The sequence below is a fragment of the Volvox carteri genome (genome assembly GCF_000143455.1).
Source record: "Volvox carteri f. nagariensis unplaced genomic scaffold VOLCAscaffold_52, whole genome shotgun sequence".
Taxonomy (NCBI): Eukaryota; Viridiplantae; Chlorophyta; class Chlorophyceae; order Chlamydomonadales; family Volvocaceae; genus Volvox; species Volvox carteri.
This window is the reverse complement of record NW_003307595.1, coordinates 659,611-675,875: the sequence shown is the minus strand read 5'-3', so window position 1 is coordinate 675,875 and position 16,265 is coordinate 659,611. Positions and strand designations below refer to the sequence as shown.

At 51.1% G+C, this 16,265-nt stretch overlaps 3 protein-coding genes across 3 annotated transcripts; 2 read left to right on the top strand and 1 right to left on the bottom strand.

Moving 5' to 3' along the window:
* Positions 1-563: 563 nt before the first annotated feature.
* VOLCADRAFT_106854 (uncharacterized protein) lies at positions 564-4,354 on the top strand (the record flags this gene model as incomplete). The annotated part of the gene is made up of 6 exons (XM_002955520.1): positions 564-925; positions 1,279-1,366; positions 1,661-1,844; positions 2,110-2,198; positions 2,421-2,522; positions 3,588-4,354. The coding sequence occupies 6 exons, from the start codon at positions 564-566 to the stop codon at positions 3,834-3,836; spliced, it is 1,074 nt and encodes a 357-aa protein (XP_002955566.1). The 3' UTR covers positions 3,837-4,354.
* A 2,201-nt stretch (positions 4,355-6,555) lies between these two features.
* VOLCADRAFT_96463 (uncharacterized protein) lies at positions 6,556-11,104 on the bottom strand (the record flags this gene model as incomplete). Its single annotated transcript, XM_002955473.1, has 6 exons — positions 6,556-6,619; positions 6,977-7,106; positions 7,219-7,340; positions 9,233-9,306; positions 10,553-10,713; positions 10,975-11,104. 6 exons carry the CDS (start codon positions 11,102-11,104, stop codon positions 6,556-6,558), a joined length of 681 nt encoding a protein of 226 aa, XP_002955519.1.
* Positions 11,105-13,476: 2,372 nt separating this feature from the next.
* Positions 13,477-15,155, top strand: VOLCADRAFT_106853 (uncharacterized protein). The gene is made up of 4 exons (XM_002955519.1): positions 13,477-13,604; positions 13,747-13,804; positions 13,886-14,086; positions 14,371-15,155. Exons 2-4 carry the CDS (start codon positions 13,757-13,759, stop codon positions 14,482-14,484), a joined length of 363 nt encoding a protein of 120 aa, XP_002955565.1. The 5' UTR covers positions 13,477-13,604; positions 13,747-13,756; the 3' UTR covers positions 14,485-15,155.
* Positions 15,156-16,265: the final 1,110 nt, after the last annotated feature.

Below are 16,265 nucleotides of genomic sequence, written 5' to 3'. Positions count from 1 at the left end.
GACCCGCTTCGATTGTTCGGCCATTTCGCAAATCCGGCTGTATGTAGCCTCCCTGCCTGCAGCCAGGCTCAAATGTACCAGAGCCGCTCTTATCCTGAGACTGCAATCCCGCAGTTGGCTGGTTCCGGCAGACCGCGACACTATCCTTGCGCGGGGCTCATAACCTGAAAACTAAGCAGCGAATACAGAGCGATCACCTCGTTATACGTTACATAGGTCTGGGATTAGAGCGAGGATAAAAGGCAAGACCCTGCCATAAATACAAAGTGTATCTCGGAAATCCGCTCCAGAACCAGTACAGGTATCCCGCCAAACTACGATATGCAGGAGTTCTGGACGAGATATCAACAGGAGATCTTAGTGAATGGGACTAATAGGTGTTGAAACGGACCCAAATGGCTGCGGGGGGCCGCGGTCAGGTGCTCAAGCCAGGGCCGGCCATCTGGTTAACGATTAACGGACATTCGTAAGGGGTTAGCGCTCTGAGGAGTTAAGCTTATCTTAACGTATACAAAAGTTTCTACCTTTTTAGCTGGAGGCCAACGTTTTGCATGTTTGTAGGAATGTCAGCCAGCTGGATGGAGCGACCTGCCTGGCGGCACAAGCGAACCGCCAACAGCTGTCCAAACGGCCAATTATATTTTCATGGCAAAATATGTACAAAAGGTTGTATCGCAACGAAGGTGCATGTAACAAAACGGGAAATATGTTTGCGAAGTAAAGCGAACGACCGGTCAGCGCCATTCCTTGAGCTTCCGTGGAAGCTGGTTCTTGATAGAAATATCATCAAGGCCGTTTCAACGCGGAGCTGTACCTTTGCCCTAGCGTTGACTTGCTTGCTTGCGGGTGATGCGACGATTGCCAATGCGGACGACGCGGTGGCGACAAGCGGGGCTGCACTTGAGCTACAGCAGGCATACGACAAGTAGGGTCTTTATACTCCACCATGTCGAGTTTACCTGTCCTCCATTGGCAGTCGGCCAGTGAAATGGGCGGCAGTAGCCAGGGACGGACAACAGCCCTCCCACTGCGCAGAACTGGTTAAATGTTTATAGACGCATGGAGTTGATGGCTCTTTCGATTAATGGGCAATGACATTGATGGCCCGCTAGCTGCGAGCGGGAATGGCTTGGGTGGGTACGACGGTGTACTAGCCGGCTGTGGCATTGCAGTCCGGGATTGGCATAGGTTGAAGAAAATGCCGCGCTTGCACGGGATTCCGTTGTTCGCCTCTAAATCCCATCCGGTCAAAGTTCCTAACCGCTTACGGACCGGCAGGTATTCGTCCAAGTACGACGAGCTGGACGGCGGCGCAGCAGCCGAGGCTTTCGGCTTCCCGCAACTGCGGAAGAAGCTGCTAGGGCAGGTACGTCAGTACGGCAGGCGACCGTACGGCATAGCTTCCTCCGTGCAAAATTTTTGTGGAGGGACGAGAGGAGGCTAAGTGGTGGCGGACGCCCGTGGTGGGGTTTACAGGGGGGGAAAAGGGGGGAAGTGTGAAAATTACGAAACCAAAGTGCGTAGTGCTACTGCCACTAAATCTTCAACTTGGGGAGGAGGCGGCCAATCGCGCGCAATCCCCTCGTACCCCGTCTGGCACGTAATATCTGTGGTTTTGGTATTTCTTTACCGCAACCGTTTACATACGTTCGTACTGCAGGCGCGCGGTGAGGTGCTGGAGGTCGCGGTGGGAACCGGCCTGAACTTGCCGTACTATCGTTGGGCCGGCGATACGACAGTGCCGGCGGAGCAACAACTGGCCGAGGGCAACGCGGCGGAAGGCGACAATGGCAGTAGCAGTAGCAGTAGCAGCGGTATCGGAGGCGTCACGTCCCTTACGACAGGTAAAGGCGGTGCTCCCCAACCCTCCGGCTTTAAAGCCAGTGGCGTCGTACGCCATTTTCATTTTCTCCCTCCTCCCTGGCGCCGTCCACAAATCCTAGTTGCTGCTGCAGCTGCACAACTACTCTCTCTCTCTCTTTCTCTCTCTTTTCCTCCCTCACCACCTTTGCCAAGTCCCCCTCTTCCTCCCTTCCTCACGTTGCTCAGCAGTTCTCCCCCTTGCCCCGGACAATAATTCCACAACTAAATCCACAACTAACTCCGCAGTCGACTTGAGCAAGGGAATGCTCGTCCAGGCGAGAAGGCGGGTGGATGAGACGCCGGCCCTAGCCGACCGGCCCATCTCCTTTCTCCAGGTATGTATGATGTACGAGATGTACGACATGCACGTGAAGCACCATTTTCCTTTGCTTGCCATGCAAAGAACTTGTTATAAATTCGTACGGACCAACATTCTTACAGCTATACATCGTTTACCTCCCTTCTAAATCATGAAAGAGGCAAACATACTATCTTTACAGCACATAATTGCCGTACATAAACCGTACTTGCCGTCGTACATTCTTCCCGCCCACCAGGCTGACGTGGCGGCTCTACCCTTACCTGACTCATCATTCGACTCAGTTGTGGACACCTTTAGTTTGTGCGTTTTTCCCGACCCCGAAGCTGCTCTAAAAGAAGTAAGTACGACACTGTACGACATAATACGGTAAGAGTACGAATAAACGTACAGTTGGAACAGCCGTTCATTCTCTCTCCAGGCCGCAAGGAACAGGGTTTGGCCAAGAATGCGGTTCAACCCCGGGCAGGCGTCGTCTTCCTCCCATTCCTCCTACTCTTCATGTCGGTGATCGAATCACTGAAGGCGGCTTTCCCGGCAGCTCTTCAACCCCGGGGGCTCCTCCATTGCCTTGACCCCAATAAGGGATTAAACCATTTTGACGGAGCAGTACCCTTCACTTCGCCGCCTCACTTCCCAGGGGCCGCACTGCCGCACCCAGCTAACCACCACCCCCGCTATGCCTCCCTCTCACTCATTCACACCACCCTTACGCCTCGTGGCTGAACATACATACATACATACATACGTCGGGCTCCCGGTCGCCCAGATCCTGGGTGCGAGTTTTCTTGAGGTATTCGGTGCTTTCTGCCCGTAGGAAGAGCCCCCCGGTTGCGGCTCCGTTTTTTGTTAGAAGACCAGTGGGCACAGTACCCGTCTAGCTGGAGCGCCAGACCCCGGAGGGGAGCGCTGTTGTGTGCCGGCGGTCGTTTCCCGTGCGGCCTGGCCCGGGGGCGGAGTGCACGAGACTAACCGGCCATGTGCATCCGCCCCTCACGCTGTGTTTCGGCTTCGGCCCCCGGCTCTCGCGGCCCACAGTGTAATCTAAGTCATACATACCTACATACATACATGCCCCCCTGCCCCACACATACATACATACATACATACATACATACATACATACATACATACATACATACATACATACATACATGCATACAACATTACTTGCGAGCTGACCAGGAACTAAGTTGAGGCGCCGTTGATCCGCTAGATTTGGTTGGATGCTGGTGGTGAGTTGCTGAACCCAACGAATACATTCTGAAGTCGGATGGGGTGAATGGAATAGGGTGGCCCTCTCGCAGGGGAGAGCAGGGAACTGCCTCGGGAAAGGGGGCCGCTGGTGAAGCTTAACCACCCTGTAACGACATACATACAACATACATACACACCCACCCGTCAGGCGGCCCGAGTGGTTCGCCCCGCCTCGGAGGGGGGTCGGGTTCTGCTGCTGGAGCACTGCCGCTCCGACAACACGCTTCTGGCGGCGTACCAAGATGTTACGGCGGGGCCTGTGGCGGCGCTGGGTAAGGGCTGTGTTTGGAACCAGGAGGTGGAGGCGATGGCGGTGAGGGCGGGGCTGCAGGTGGTGGTTTTGGAGCGAGCCGCTGCCGGCACTGTGGAGCTGCTGGTGGCGGTCAAACAGCCTTGAACCGAGCAGCTTCGTTAGCGTGATATTATCCTTTCGTTGTTGAAAGGGAACATGTTTTGTTTGCTTTTGTGTGTGTTTGTGCGTAAATGTTTGTGCGTGTGTGAATTGTGTGTGTGCGTATCTATCTGTGCGTAGTCTGTATGTATGTGTGTAAGGAAGGGGAAGGACTTTTTAGGTGATGTCCGGACACAATAAAAATGTGCGTGCCTCATATTGGCCATGTCGGTGTATAACGATTGTGTTTTTGTGGGTGTACGAGTTTGTAATGTGTACGAAGGACGAGCAGTCAGGAAGAGAAAGACAGAAAGAGGGGAGACTGTTTCTGTTGCTACCTCTCCTGGTAACAGTTGTCGTACGCAGGATTTGTTATCGTACGATGTTGTACGACAAGGTGTGCGAATGTCGCAATGTCACCCGAATACTAGTCCAGCATGATGAATAGCATGGCTAGTTTTAAGGCCATGAAGGGTGATAATGTATCGTCTATATTACATCGTATATGTTATATCGTCCCTTCCCGTCGCAATAAGCTCATTCGTTGGTCCACATTCTCTTCTTCCTGGTCCTCCGATGCTGGGGGCCTGGGGCGGAGGGCTTTTGGCAGGGGCTGGCCGGAGCCCGCGGGCAGGAGGATAGGAAGGAGGGTGTCAGGAAAATTCGGTGCAGATCAGGCCTTATTGAATATATTGATAATTTACATTGGACCCAACATCGCAGTTCGTCGAATAATCGAGCGGCCGTCATCAGAGCACATCGTCAGCGGCAACACAGCGGGTGAATAGCAATCCTTGCAGCAGCTCATCACATGTTTTGCTACGTCTGCTAACGAATGAGCGCATCTTAAATATTTGGGTGGGCGCTGAACTCCATCCCTTTACCAGCCCTGTAGATCACACACGTCACCTTCTATATGGGTCAGGAAATGTAGGCTCTGCTTCCCCGCGGCGAATATTATGTCTGGCGCTTTCCTATGGAAGGAACCGCCAGTACTGACTTAAATCCCTTCGTCAATAATGTCCATGATGCTAGCTGCCCGGTACGTATGTCTGTATATATGTGGTCGGCATGTGTTACCGCCATATTTCTCACAGCGCCGCGTCGAAAGGCGGCTAAACCGTTGGCAGATGCTTTAACGGTCTCATCCAGGAATGTCGCGACACCTCGCTAACCAACCCAACCGGCAAGACGCATGAAAAGACCAAAGGACAGCCATTCGAAGAGAATCGAAGAGAAACGAGGACAGGATGACTTAAACACATACTGTGCTAGCTTTAATAGTAGAGCTACGCACAGCGTGTAGTGACTAGTTTCTAAAATAAACGATTTTAATGTAACAGGGACAGTTGCTATAAAGTTGGGAACGGACTCGTCAGGTGTCCTTGTTGCAGCCGCCGTCCATGCGTGAATAGTTTGCAGAAGTATAATGTGACTTGCTTGTTATTTAGTTTTAGGAGAGGAAAAGAGATGCACCAAAAGTCCACCACAGGAGCTCAGATCCTAGCGCATCGAACACTTCCTAACAACAATTCAGACGACGACGATGACATCTGGTCGCGGTATCTCTGCCATTTGGCGCTCGTACTGTACGACTTCCAACCCCCTTTACATCGCAAAAGCATTTTCCTTAAACAAACAATAGGTTTGCCCCCAAGGTTACTATCACTGCCACATATCCTTCACCCAACACTACCTAAATCACAACCACCTAATCACCTCCCGCCGTGCAATCCTGCTGCCGTAGATGATACAAGGGCGGGCACAGAATCATAAAATCATGTAAACGCAGACAAGCGTTGACAGAGCTCGTTATAAAAGCCGCGCAATGAGTAATAACCAAAGTCAACCAATTTGTGTACGGCAATCCTGCCATGGCCGTGCGCGATTCGAGAAGCCACCAGGGCCATGCATGACAGCTCCCTACAATTGCACGCTACCTAAGAAACACCCCGAGGGCTATTAAATGTAATACACTTCCGTACTCTGAACCTCGCAACCGCAGCTATTTAGGCATCTTACTTCTTATTCCCCAAACCCTCAGGCTAAAGGGAGGCTATTTGGTCCCTTGGTTACGCCGTGACATAATGCGATAAGCTGCGGTATAGCCTTGCGCGGTCATCTGTACGGCAGCGGATCCATTGCACCCATACTCAATATCCGAGATCGGGGAGGCGATAGCAAGCAATAGCTGACCGAGAGATGCCGGACACATTTGCCGTACATAGAATCCACCGTTTCCATCAGTTCAACCGCACCTTCCCAACGGCGAAAGGAGTTTTAGACCTCGACTAATAACATTACGGTCAAGGTGAGGCATAGCTGACGTACATACAAGACGCCAGGCAGCAGCGTCCCCAAATGGCCCTCGTAACAAACTTCACAGCTAGCTGGCCCAAGATCCATAACAAGATATCACATATGTTTTCACCTCCCCACTATTACAAGGCGCAATGTCGTACTGCTTAAAGTCATTCATACTAGGGCAAACAGTCAATGCGTATGGATTGGAATAAGAGCACGGTCCTCGTGGCATAGGACAGTCGTATTTCCTGGCACCCGTCCAGCCTCTGGTTTGTCGCAGGGTACAGCCCCGTCCGTACATACAGCGTACGTCATCTCCGTACAGCCTCCAAGAGCATAGGGCCCTGCACTCCGCCATATGTATATGACCAAGACGCTGCCATTTCAGTACGGCACTGGTACAGCATTTGACATGATGGACCTAATTCCTCGAAGACTGGCACCGTAGCGGCACCCGCTGCTGGTTTGCAGCCATTTTGCTGCCCCTGTACGACATTGTGCGAGGGTTTCACGGGGGAAGAGATGTAGGGCAAAGACAACGCAAGGCGCTCACACGTTTTGGGGATTGCCGAGAAAAAGGTACCCATGCACCAATGGAGGCACCGTAACGAGGTGGTGGGTGAGTCAAGACATCCCCCGGTGCTCCCTCATACCCCAGATCCCTCATTAGGTCAGATTTCCAAATCCAAAGGCTTTCAAACCCAAAGGCTTCCGGACCCAAAGGCTTCCAAATCCAAAGGCTTCCAAACCCAAAGGGTTCCGGATCCAAAGGCTTCCGGATCCAAAGGCTTCCAAACAGAGATTTTCAGATCGAGACCCTGTCGCCAGCACGTCAACCTCACCTCATATCAAGCTCCTGGTCTGTAATCCAATTCAGCGGGTCGTCCTCTGAACGCATCGCTGGAAAGCGCTCCCGTACAACATCTCCCGTGACGTACGAGGGCTTTGGAATCGAGCTCAACGGGCTCAGGCCTGAAATGGGCAGGACATGAAGTACTCCGTATGGCTACGAACGCATGAATTGCTGTACGGTTTCTGCACGGAGAAAACCATAAAAGATTACGAAATGCTCTGTCGCTCTCACCAGGAGTGAAGGGGTTTACCGACCGGCCTGTTGCGAATGGCCCGTGCAACTGCTCGTTGTAGTATAGTCCGTGCAAAGATGTCGTTGGGCTATAGAGAACAAGGGCGGTGCTGTCGGAACCACTAGTGGTGGTGGTGGTGGTGGTGGTGAATGAGTGCGGTGTAGAACTTGGCACCGAACTGGGCGAAGTTGGTACATGATAATATGCCCCGGAAAAGTTGGCGTTAAAACTCGCGCGGGTCAAGCCGGAGTTTCCAAAGCTAGGAGAAAACGGATTGCTTGAAGACAACATTGCCTTGATAATTGGGGATGTGAAGCTAAATGAAAGCCGCTGCCTGGTAGCCTGCTTGTAACTGTCCAAGTCGGACTGCTAGTCGCGAAATGCTGCGTACGCTGAAAGTCGAGCGTTGCAAATAACGATATTCGGCCAGCAGAGCTAGCCTTTCATTACAGCTACTAGAACCGTCGTGTAGTTGCAGTCACCTGCACGCAGAAGTCCAAAGTGCGGAACTGGTCAGTTGCGAAGGTAGCAGCAACCGCACGATATCACATCTAAACAGCGGCAAACGCCATTGTCGAGCCTCGTTTGTCACAATTTCAAATCATAAACTTGTTGTTTGGAAAGTTTACTGCGTTTACTGGAACTCCCGCGTCTCTCAGAACCCGGTGGCAACAGCCATCACGGCAGCTTTCGCCCATATACCAGAATTTTTACAGAGTGGCAGCAGAACCAAGTAACAAAAATTCACTTTTACAATTAGTCGAACAAGAAGCAAAGCGATGCGCTTATGCGTTTTACGAACCTGGAGAGGGTAGGTCACGAAGCCGCGGACTAGAAAATAAGCTTCTACCAGCAGCATAAATAAGTTGATATGCAGCTCCTAGAATGAATCACTGAACCTACGACGAGGATTTTTCACGTTGGATCGGCCGAATTGTATGTACACGAGAGTACGGCAACGTTTCAGCAGTCGAGGAAGATAGTTTTAAAAAACCGGCAAAACCGATGCACAACAGTAATAAGCAAGATTTACACATGAAGCTCATGAGCTTAGTCACTGATCAGTGACTAGCTTTATCGGATCACTTCGTTCCGTCGTACTGCAATCTGGCAGCATTTTTTTCTCACACGCAATCTCGGTTGCAGTGTTCACGCACCGCGGACAGATACGCAAGCACATAAGGGAAGGGCCGACAACAGCAGCTTGGCAGGCTGCCCCAAGGAATGGGTTTCCTCAAAAGCTAGGCAATAGCAGTGTTGCAGAAGTTAAGGGTTTCGAATGCGTGGGGGCTCCAACGGCGCTGCTCACATCACAAATGCACAGTCTCAAGCAGGTCAGGTGTGTGGAAAGTCGTCGGAAACACCTCATCATGGCTCATGGGCACCCATAACGGTAAATATGGGTGAGTCCTGTGAATCTTTGAATGATGGCGAGAATTACGCCTGCTTCGCAAATAATACAGTCCCTATGAGTCCACGAAAATCCACTTTGCGAATCCATTTCTTACGTCCTTGCTTTGTGATTACTTCCCGGTCCGCGGCTCGAAGTATTCAAATGCAGTTGCTGTGGGCCGCTGCAAGGAACAAAAGCTGAAGAATTCGCAGAAAATTTTGTTAAGCTTCCAGGAACATTTTCAATTGCCTTTGGATGCATTTTTAACCTAGAGATTCGACCCGTATCAGGGCCCGCAGGGTCTCTCAGCAGGCCATCAGCGCTGCCACTCGCTGCCGGATTAATGAGGAAACATACTTTCCCATTGATCCTGTTTCGTCCCAAAACGCCGCTGAACTAACTGAACATTCCAAAGCGAACGTAACAGTCCAAACGTGTTAAACAAAGCAGAGGAGCATTAAAGTTTACCTTTACTACATACATACTTGCACACACGGAAACACAAGACGAGCTGACAGCTGTCAGCAACTGAGTGCCCGTTCATGAGGAAGGTTCGTCGTACACCACATCGAGTCAAAAGCGTATCCTCGACTGCTGGACCGCTGCTGTACATACCTAACCATACCAAGCGTACATCGATGGTTCTCTTCTGTTGCTGCTGTTGCTGCAGCAGCATGGGCAGCTGCCCATGCTGCTGTTTGGGGGGGTTTAGAAGTTACAGAGGTTTGATGAGCGAGTTCCTGTTCCTGGTTAGTGATTCCTAAGGGTTCAGGGGTTCATTACGGTCATGGGCGTAGTTTTGTTGTGTCGTTGGTGGTCGAAACCTTTACGTTTTTTCCCATCCTATCGTCTTCTTCTTTAGGTGTTAAAGTGATTCGTAGCCAAGCCGGTAAGGCCAGGCCAGTTGATGTGTCAGGCAGCGCCTATTGCTGTACTTCGGAACTTAAAGTAGGATTGGATTGGAAAGCGCGGTTTGACTACAAGCAAGCGCGACAGCTTCAAAAATAACTCGATTTCCCCCGTTTCGGAATTCCCCGTTAAATCTGCATATTTTATCGGTGCCTCTGGCTTTATTACTTCGTGTTATTCCGCTCGTTGGTTGGGCAAACGATTACGTAGAAAGGACCAGCGTTGTGCGATTTGAGTGTTGGCCTTCGGGCCCCGGTGCATGCTGTTTCTAAGTTGGTCTTGGAGCTTGTATGTGTGCTTATGAACTTCGTGAAATATGAAGTGGGAGGTCATGCACTCTGGCCAACTTGTAGGCTCCATAATCGTCAATTGTATTGGCCTCAAAAATCACATGGACATGGAATTGCAGATTGAGGAGGCGTCGATTCAGGGATCCCCCTGGCAGCAGTGTCTGCTGCGTCTGCTGGCCAAAGTCTTCAAGGGACACACTCGTATTGCTCCGACCACGCCGATTTGCAACTTTGTCCCGAAAATCATTGTAGTAAGAGGCATTTGAAGCATGGCCGTATGCGGACATTTTTAAGTAGCGCCGTTCAAAAGTTTCCGGACAGCTCTGACAGCTAGTGCCATTGAATGCTCTGCAATGTAACGGCAAAAATATTATGGATACTTTAGCCCGCTTAGGAGTGTTCAATACTTACAGAAAAAATATTTTAAAAAAATATAAAAATGTATAGTACTGGTATGCCATCCCCTGCATCTTGAAATGGCATATACCATGCACCTATAGAACAAAGTAGCAGAAGAGCTGCACAGAAAGCAAATATGCCCAGTAAAGCAGCAGTATGATACCTCGGCATAGCATTTTGTCACAGCACGGGCATTCAAGCCCCGTGGCAAATTCGTTATGCCGTTAAGTGCTGTACGGCATGCAACATGGCCGAGCAGCCCCAATCTGGGCCGAGCCATGGCAATACATCTCATGGACCTGGGCGCGTGTAGGACCTCCACCTGCACCTACCTGCACTTACAGTGACTAGTTGTAGTAGTAGGTACCACAGTGAGCCCCAGACCCCAACAGAATGCCCAAGGGTAGGGCCATCCGGCCGCAACGGACCGTGCACTGCAGTACCGGGAATCCTAAGACGGAAACCTTCAACACCTTGAACAGCAATACAGCTCACCCCGAAGCCTGCGATCGCCGCCAGCATATTAACCTCCTAATAAGGAGTCGTGCAACTTGTACGGAAGAAGCGCACTTGCAGAGCTGCTGTGAACCGGACGGAACGGTGGATTGAAGAGCCGCCGTCCGCCACTAATGTGAGGTATCGGCTAAGAGGGCTTCGGAAGCGCTCACACATACAATCGTGCCATTTGGGGAACCTAAGAAACTGATGTGCATGAGAGTTCTTAGGATTCAAAAACCAATGTTGTACCGCCGTGGCCCACTCACTGCTGACCCTATTGCCATCATCTCCCACCAATTCTTTTGGGGTACTGGTAAGAACGTTGGGGGCATGCCCAATATCGCTAGTATCCAACATGACCTCGTGCCGATATCCCATTCCTGGACGAGCTCGCATTCGATTAGGTACATCCTCAATGTTGGGTTACATCCTCGATGTGTGGAAGCAAGGGGTTACCCCTAAGGGGGCCGTTGCATAGGGGGACGTACTTGTTGTTTGCAATTTGTTCCGTCTCCTGTTTCTGTTGAAGACGAAGGAAACCGTTTTCCTGCCGGTTGCAAGAGCTGGTTGATGGGGTGTTACACTGTGGGTAGCTCGCCCTGAGAAAGGATGAGCACCGGCGGGGGCCATGACCGGACCAAAACACATCACAGGGGCGGGCGCGCGGCTCCATGTCCGTCTATTCCTCCGCGCGCACCTCACGCCCTCACTCACGCCAGCCGAGCCACTCTCCGAGACCTTGGCTAGGCAACACAGCGGCGCAGAAGACTGCGAACCATCCTAAGCGAGAGCCGCACGTTATTTGAGCTGTTGCCGCATTACGAGTGTCACCGCGTGCGAGTGTGATTTAGGAATACAAGAACGCTTCCGTTCATCGGTATTGCCTGTTATCTTCTTTGTTATCTTCTTTGTTATCTTCTTTGTTATCTTCTTTGTTATCTTCTTTGTTATCTTCTTTGTTATCTTCATTCTACGCGGAACTGCAGGTACATATTGTCGTAAGTCTTTCCACTCGACCGGCCGGATCAACTGCGTTCTCTGGGGTGCATATCCTGTATGTGTGCTATGCGCGCTATTTGGTGCCAACCACGGCCACACCCACCCACCAAACCCCCTCAGCTGGCCCAACAGGTCAACCGGTGCTAGTGCTTGAATAGCTGTTTTTGGCGGGTTATGACTACAGCTAACATACCAGGGCGCACGGGGCTAGATCCGCCCGTCATTTCGCGCCCGGTGTTTTGAGTATGTGACCGAGGAGGATCTAACAACCCACAACGAACATGGTTGGTTGGTTGGATGGTTGGTTGGTACCGTTGTTGGGTTGTTGGCTTACTCCCGGCTTCCGATTACGTCATCTGGATATGTCGGCTTCTAAAGATGCATATGTATGCGTGTTCAATGTCGGCCTGAAAAGAAAGATAAGAATAGCTGTAGCCCTTTCTTAGCAGTTTCGAGCTCACTCTGCCTGCCTGGACTTCTGCCTGAACCTGCCGGCTGTCTGTCCTCATATGCCTCCTGCCCACCGCCCGCCGTTCGCCTTCCCCACGGTCATTTCCTTAGTTACGTTGTCAAAGGTGTCAAACATTCTCGGACCGGTCTTCATTGGTCAGCTACAGGCGAACTCTCTTTTTCTTCGTCCCGGGGTAATTCAGATGACAAAACAGGTTGGAAGGTCTTCTTGGATCTGCTTGGAAATGCCTGGGGTACGGTATTGGCAGATGCATGCATTTTGGGTGGCTGTGTTTGGTTCACCTAGTGGGGCTCAGTCAGCGTGCGACAACTGTTTACTGTGTGATGTCGAACATTGTGAGCACATATTAGGTCCCCTTCATCCCCTGGCATGAAGGAATGTGTGGCGGCTCCGCGAAATCCGTTATCAGGCCTCATCAGTTCCACAGCAGAGTGTGAGAGGTGACTTTTTGAGGATACCTGCACGACTGCAGGTCGCACGTTCGCCTGTGCTGTAAACCGCTATGTGGATTGCCCGCGTTGATGGGCCTGATTGCCTCTTAGGAAAAAGTGTAAATTCCCAGAGTAAGGGAATCGGTCATTGACAGGCATTTGCGGCCGCGAGTTTTCTTCTGCACTGCCATGCCTTACGATACCTGATCTGGGTTGAGTAGTTGGTGAAGCGTCAAGTCTCGTGTGGTGCGAGTCGTCCTTCAAGCTATTTATTGTGCTTTTGGCTTCCATCGTTTCGGTTCTGGACAAAAACCCCTATTGCAAAAATAGATTTTTACGTTGCATATTGAAAGCTGCGCAGGGACGAATGCCTAGCCTATGCGGATAAGGCTAGGCCGATTCGGTTGCACTTATCCGGTCGCCTTCCGCCGTTCCTGCTCGTCACAATTGACTGTCCAGGAAGCAGGTATGTATTGCGGCGAGTCTCTCAGTCAGGTATGTAGTCTACAACCTTTCTGCCCATGACTTAGCCGTGAGATATTACCCAGGTAATGCTTAGGAAGGCGTTCGGAGAAGGGAGAACAGGGTGGAATGGCGAGGATCTATGGCATTGAGATAAAAAGTAATGTGAACTACTTGACAATCAGTAGCTTTGCAAAAACTACACTCACAGCGGTTTTGTCGTTATCAGTGCTGTTGCTGGTCTGAGGCATTACTGTTAAGTATCTATCGAAACTGTGGCACTTTTTGGGCAACTTTCTTTGGAAACCGAACATTGCCTGTAAGTGTGCGAAAACGGCTCCGTACAAGTCCCGTACGGATGAGGACTTAATGATACCTTCGAGTCTCCATTTGTAGGCATCAAGCATTAGGGCATTGAATCATTGATTTGCATGCAACGCACAAGGTTAACAAGTGTATATTGTCGGCTTATAGCCTTCAAAGCAGGTGCCAGGTCGGAGACTTAACCCCCTTTCTTCAGGCAAAGCAGCAGGTTAGTGGCCTTTTGTTAAGCATGCGACTGCCTTTCTTCTCTTTCTGGAGTATAACCATGCTCGATTTTGCCATGGTGTCCGCTAATGGCATTGCGACCAACGTCCGCGGCCTGAATTTTCGCTTCGCTGTGTTATAAACAGCAGATACAACATGGCCTACAACTTGTACCAGGTGCAGATGTCGAACGCCTGGGCCGAGGTAAGGCTGCAGGAACTGCACCTGTGCTGCAAAGCGATCGATGTTCAAATGTTGGGCTCAAGCACATGTTTTTCTTTGCAGCGTATCAACAAGGAGATGGCCCAGGCAGAAAAGTTCTGGAATCAGCAGGTGCAGCAACTGGAGAAGTCAGGGCCCGGTCCACGACTCGGGGTTGCACCAAGCGAGGTCTTCGTAGGTGAAGCTATGGAAGCTCGGTCTATGGCGGGAGAATCAGCTCATGCGCGCTCAGCCGCACCGACAGGCTTCACTTCGAAAACAGCGGTAAGCGGCAGCAAAAGCTGCGGTGTGATCTCTTTTGTCTCGTGTTTGGATATAGTTTTCGCCTTGTATGATGAAGATTAGCTGGCCAGAGCGCCTATTCGGCCCCGAGGGTTCAGGACATTGCCTTAGGCCGTTTCCCGTGTCTATCTATGCCTGCCAGGGATGTTACGTCTCATAGCAATAAGCTGAATAAAGTAAAGTTACACTTGAATATACAGCGACTACAGGTCTTCCGCGGTAACGTCCTATCTGTATCTGGTTTATGTTTCGTTTGTCTATCGCAGTTCCTCCGCTCTCGGATGGAGAAGCTTGAAGCTGAGCTGCTAGCTGAGCGAGAGTCGCGGAGGAAGGTGGAAGAGGACCTGCAGCAGCTGCGGACAAGCATGAAGCGCCGCTGAGGCTGCCATGACATTACGGGCGCCCTGCTGTTTCACAAGTTTCATTAGATTTGTGCATGGATGTGCTGTCTTAATGTGGCAGTAGAGACCATTACCCCTTAACCCTAGGATGCTGCCGCGCCTGGTGTGCAGAGATGTGCTGGGGTAATTGCCCTTGGCAGGAGTTAGAGAGTTTAGCTTCCGATGGCTACAAAAAACAGAGCATCATAAGCTCGGATGCTCTTGTCTGGCGTAGGTAGACATGTATTAATTAGTTCAATATGCTGGAAAGCTGTACGGAACGCTGTCCACGTTGTATTTCACGTGCTTGAGGGGTGTATGTATGTACTGCGAATAGTTATTAGCCGTCAGGCATTAAACATGGCAGAGTTGTGGCCTGTGACCTTTTCTGTGACTCGGTTACGAGTACATGTGACGACCTGTTAGACAAGTGTATATGCTTTGGGCAGTAGGTCATGGTAGGTCTTTCGCCATGTGTCCTGTATCCTTTCAGGGTCCACCCACCGACCCATGCATGGGTTTACTCCGTACTCTAGGTTACTGTTGGTGGTGGCGATGGTTTACGCTGATGCATGGGCTGTGATTTCGCTCGCTATGACGGAAACCTGTTTTATTGCACATACTGAAATCTCATCATTCAATGTGCAATTCTTTGTAATTGTGACAGACTTACCCTTCGGCATTTACCGTGAAGCTGTATAAAATTCAGATGCAATGGTGCGGGATGGTAAGTGCCGTGACTCGTAGGAGGCTATAACTGTTCAACGCCTCTTTTGGTAGTGATATCTTTTTGGCGGTAGCCTCTTTGAGTTGCTAAACCTTTTTTCACGGTAAGCCCAACCGGCCCAAACGGAAACGTTACCGTACCGCCTACCTGGACACTGTGGTGATAGATGCAGATAGATGCAGAGATGCCGTCAGCCTTGCGCTTGCTTGCATGTTCCATCGGGCTTCCCCTGAACCAAAATTTGACACTGTTCTCAGTTTCTCTCGCACATGGTCCCGTGCATAACAGACACAAACGCGGCCGTCAGGCATGAACGCGAGGGTACATACGAAACAACCGTTAGGACGACCTGTGGTGAAGTATATATTGCATGCCGCCTGGAGGGACACATGTGAAAGTACCGAACTGACCCATGCCTAACCCGAGGTCGAAGATATGACGATATATACGGTTGGACGCAGGTACTAAGTTCAAGAGCCACACACCGTCCGCAAGTAAAAACCGACAGCACCAGCCCAACTTTTTTCCTACAAAGCCAAAGACCCAAACCCTGCTACCACGTCAGATGCTGCCCAGGTCCTGCGAAAAAAATAATACCGCACTGCGCCACCGCCATATAGCCAGTCCCACCAGGGGCCCATTCCCTGGGCAGCGCTCCGCGAAGGTGATGCTGCATTCTGAAGGAAAACAGGCCAGCCGGCCGTCGCATCGTTCGCCAACAGAACCCAGCTCGGCCGGACTTCCCCTTTAGGGGACTCCGTCCCCTTTAGGGGAAGAAGTGCTCCCCGAAGGGGAACCCGGAAAGCCGGGCAAGTGAGACATGCGACCCAAATCGCGGCATGTAGCCTCGAGTCCAAGTCTCGCACTAAATTCTCCGGCTAAAAGAGGAAAACCAGACCATACCATGGTGCGCAGCCGCCCCATCTCTTCCACATACATGCAAGCAGCGTCATCCTCCGCGGAAAAGGGCGTATGCGAATGACGCCAACACGATCCCCAAAACGCATACCTTGAGAAGGGGCCATTCACAGGCTCGTGTGTCATCAATCGCGGC

Bases quoted from the DNA above. Each gene is read 5' to 3' on its own strand.
- VOLCADRAFT_106853 (XM_002955519.1), top strand. From the start codon at position 13,757: ATGGCCTACAACTTGTACCAGGTGCAGATGTCGAACGCCTGGGCCGAG. The intron at 13,805-13,885 runs GTAAGGCTGCAG...TTTTCTTTGCAG, and splicing joins TGTCGAACGCCTGGGCCGAG to CGTATCAACAAGGAGATGGC. The intron at 14,087-14,370 runs GTAAGCGGCAGC...TGTCTATCGCAG, and splicing joins GCTTCACTTCGAAAACAGCG to TTCCTCCGCTCTCGGATGGA.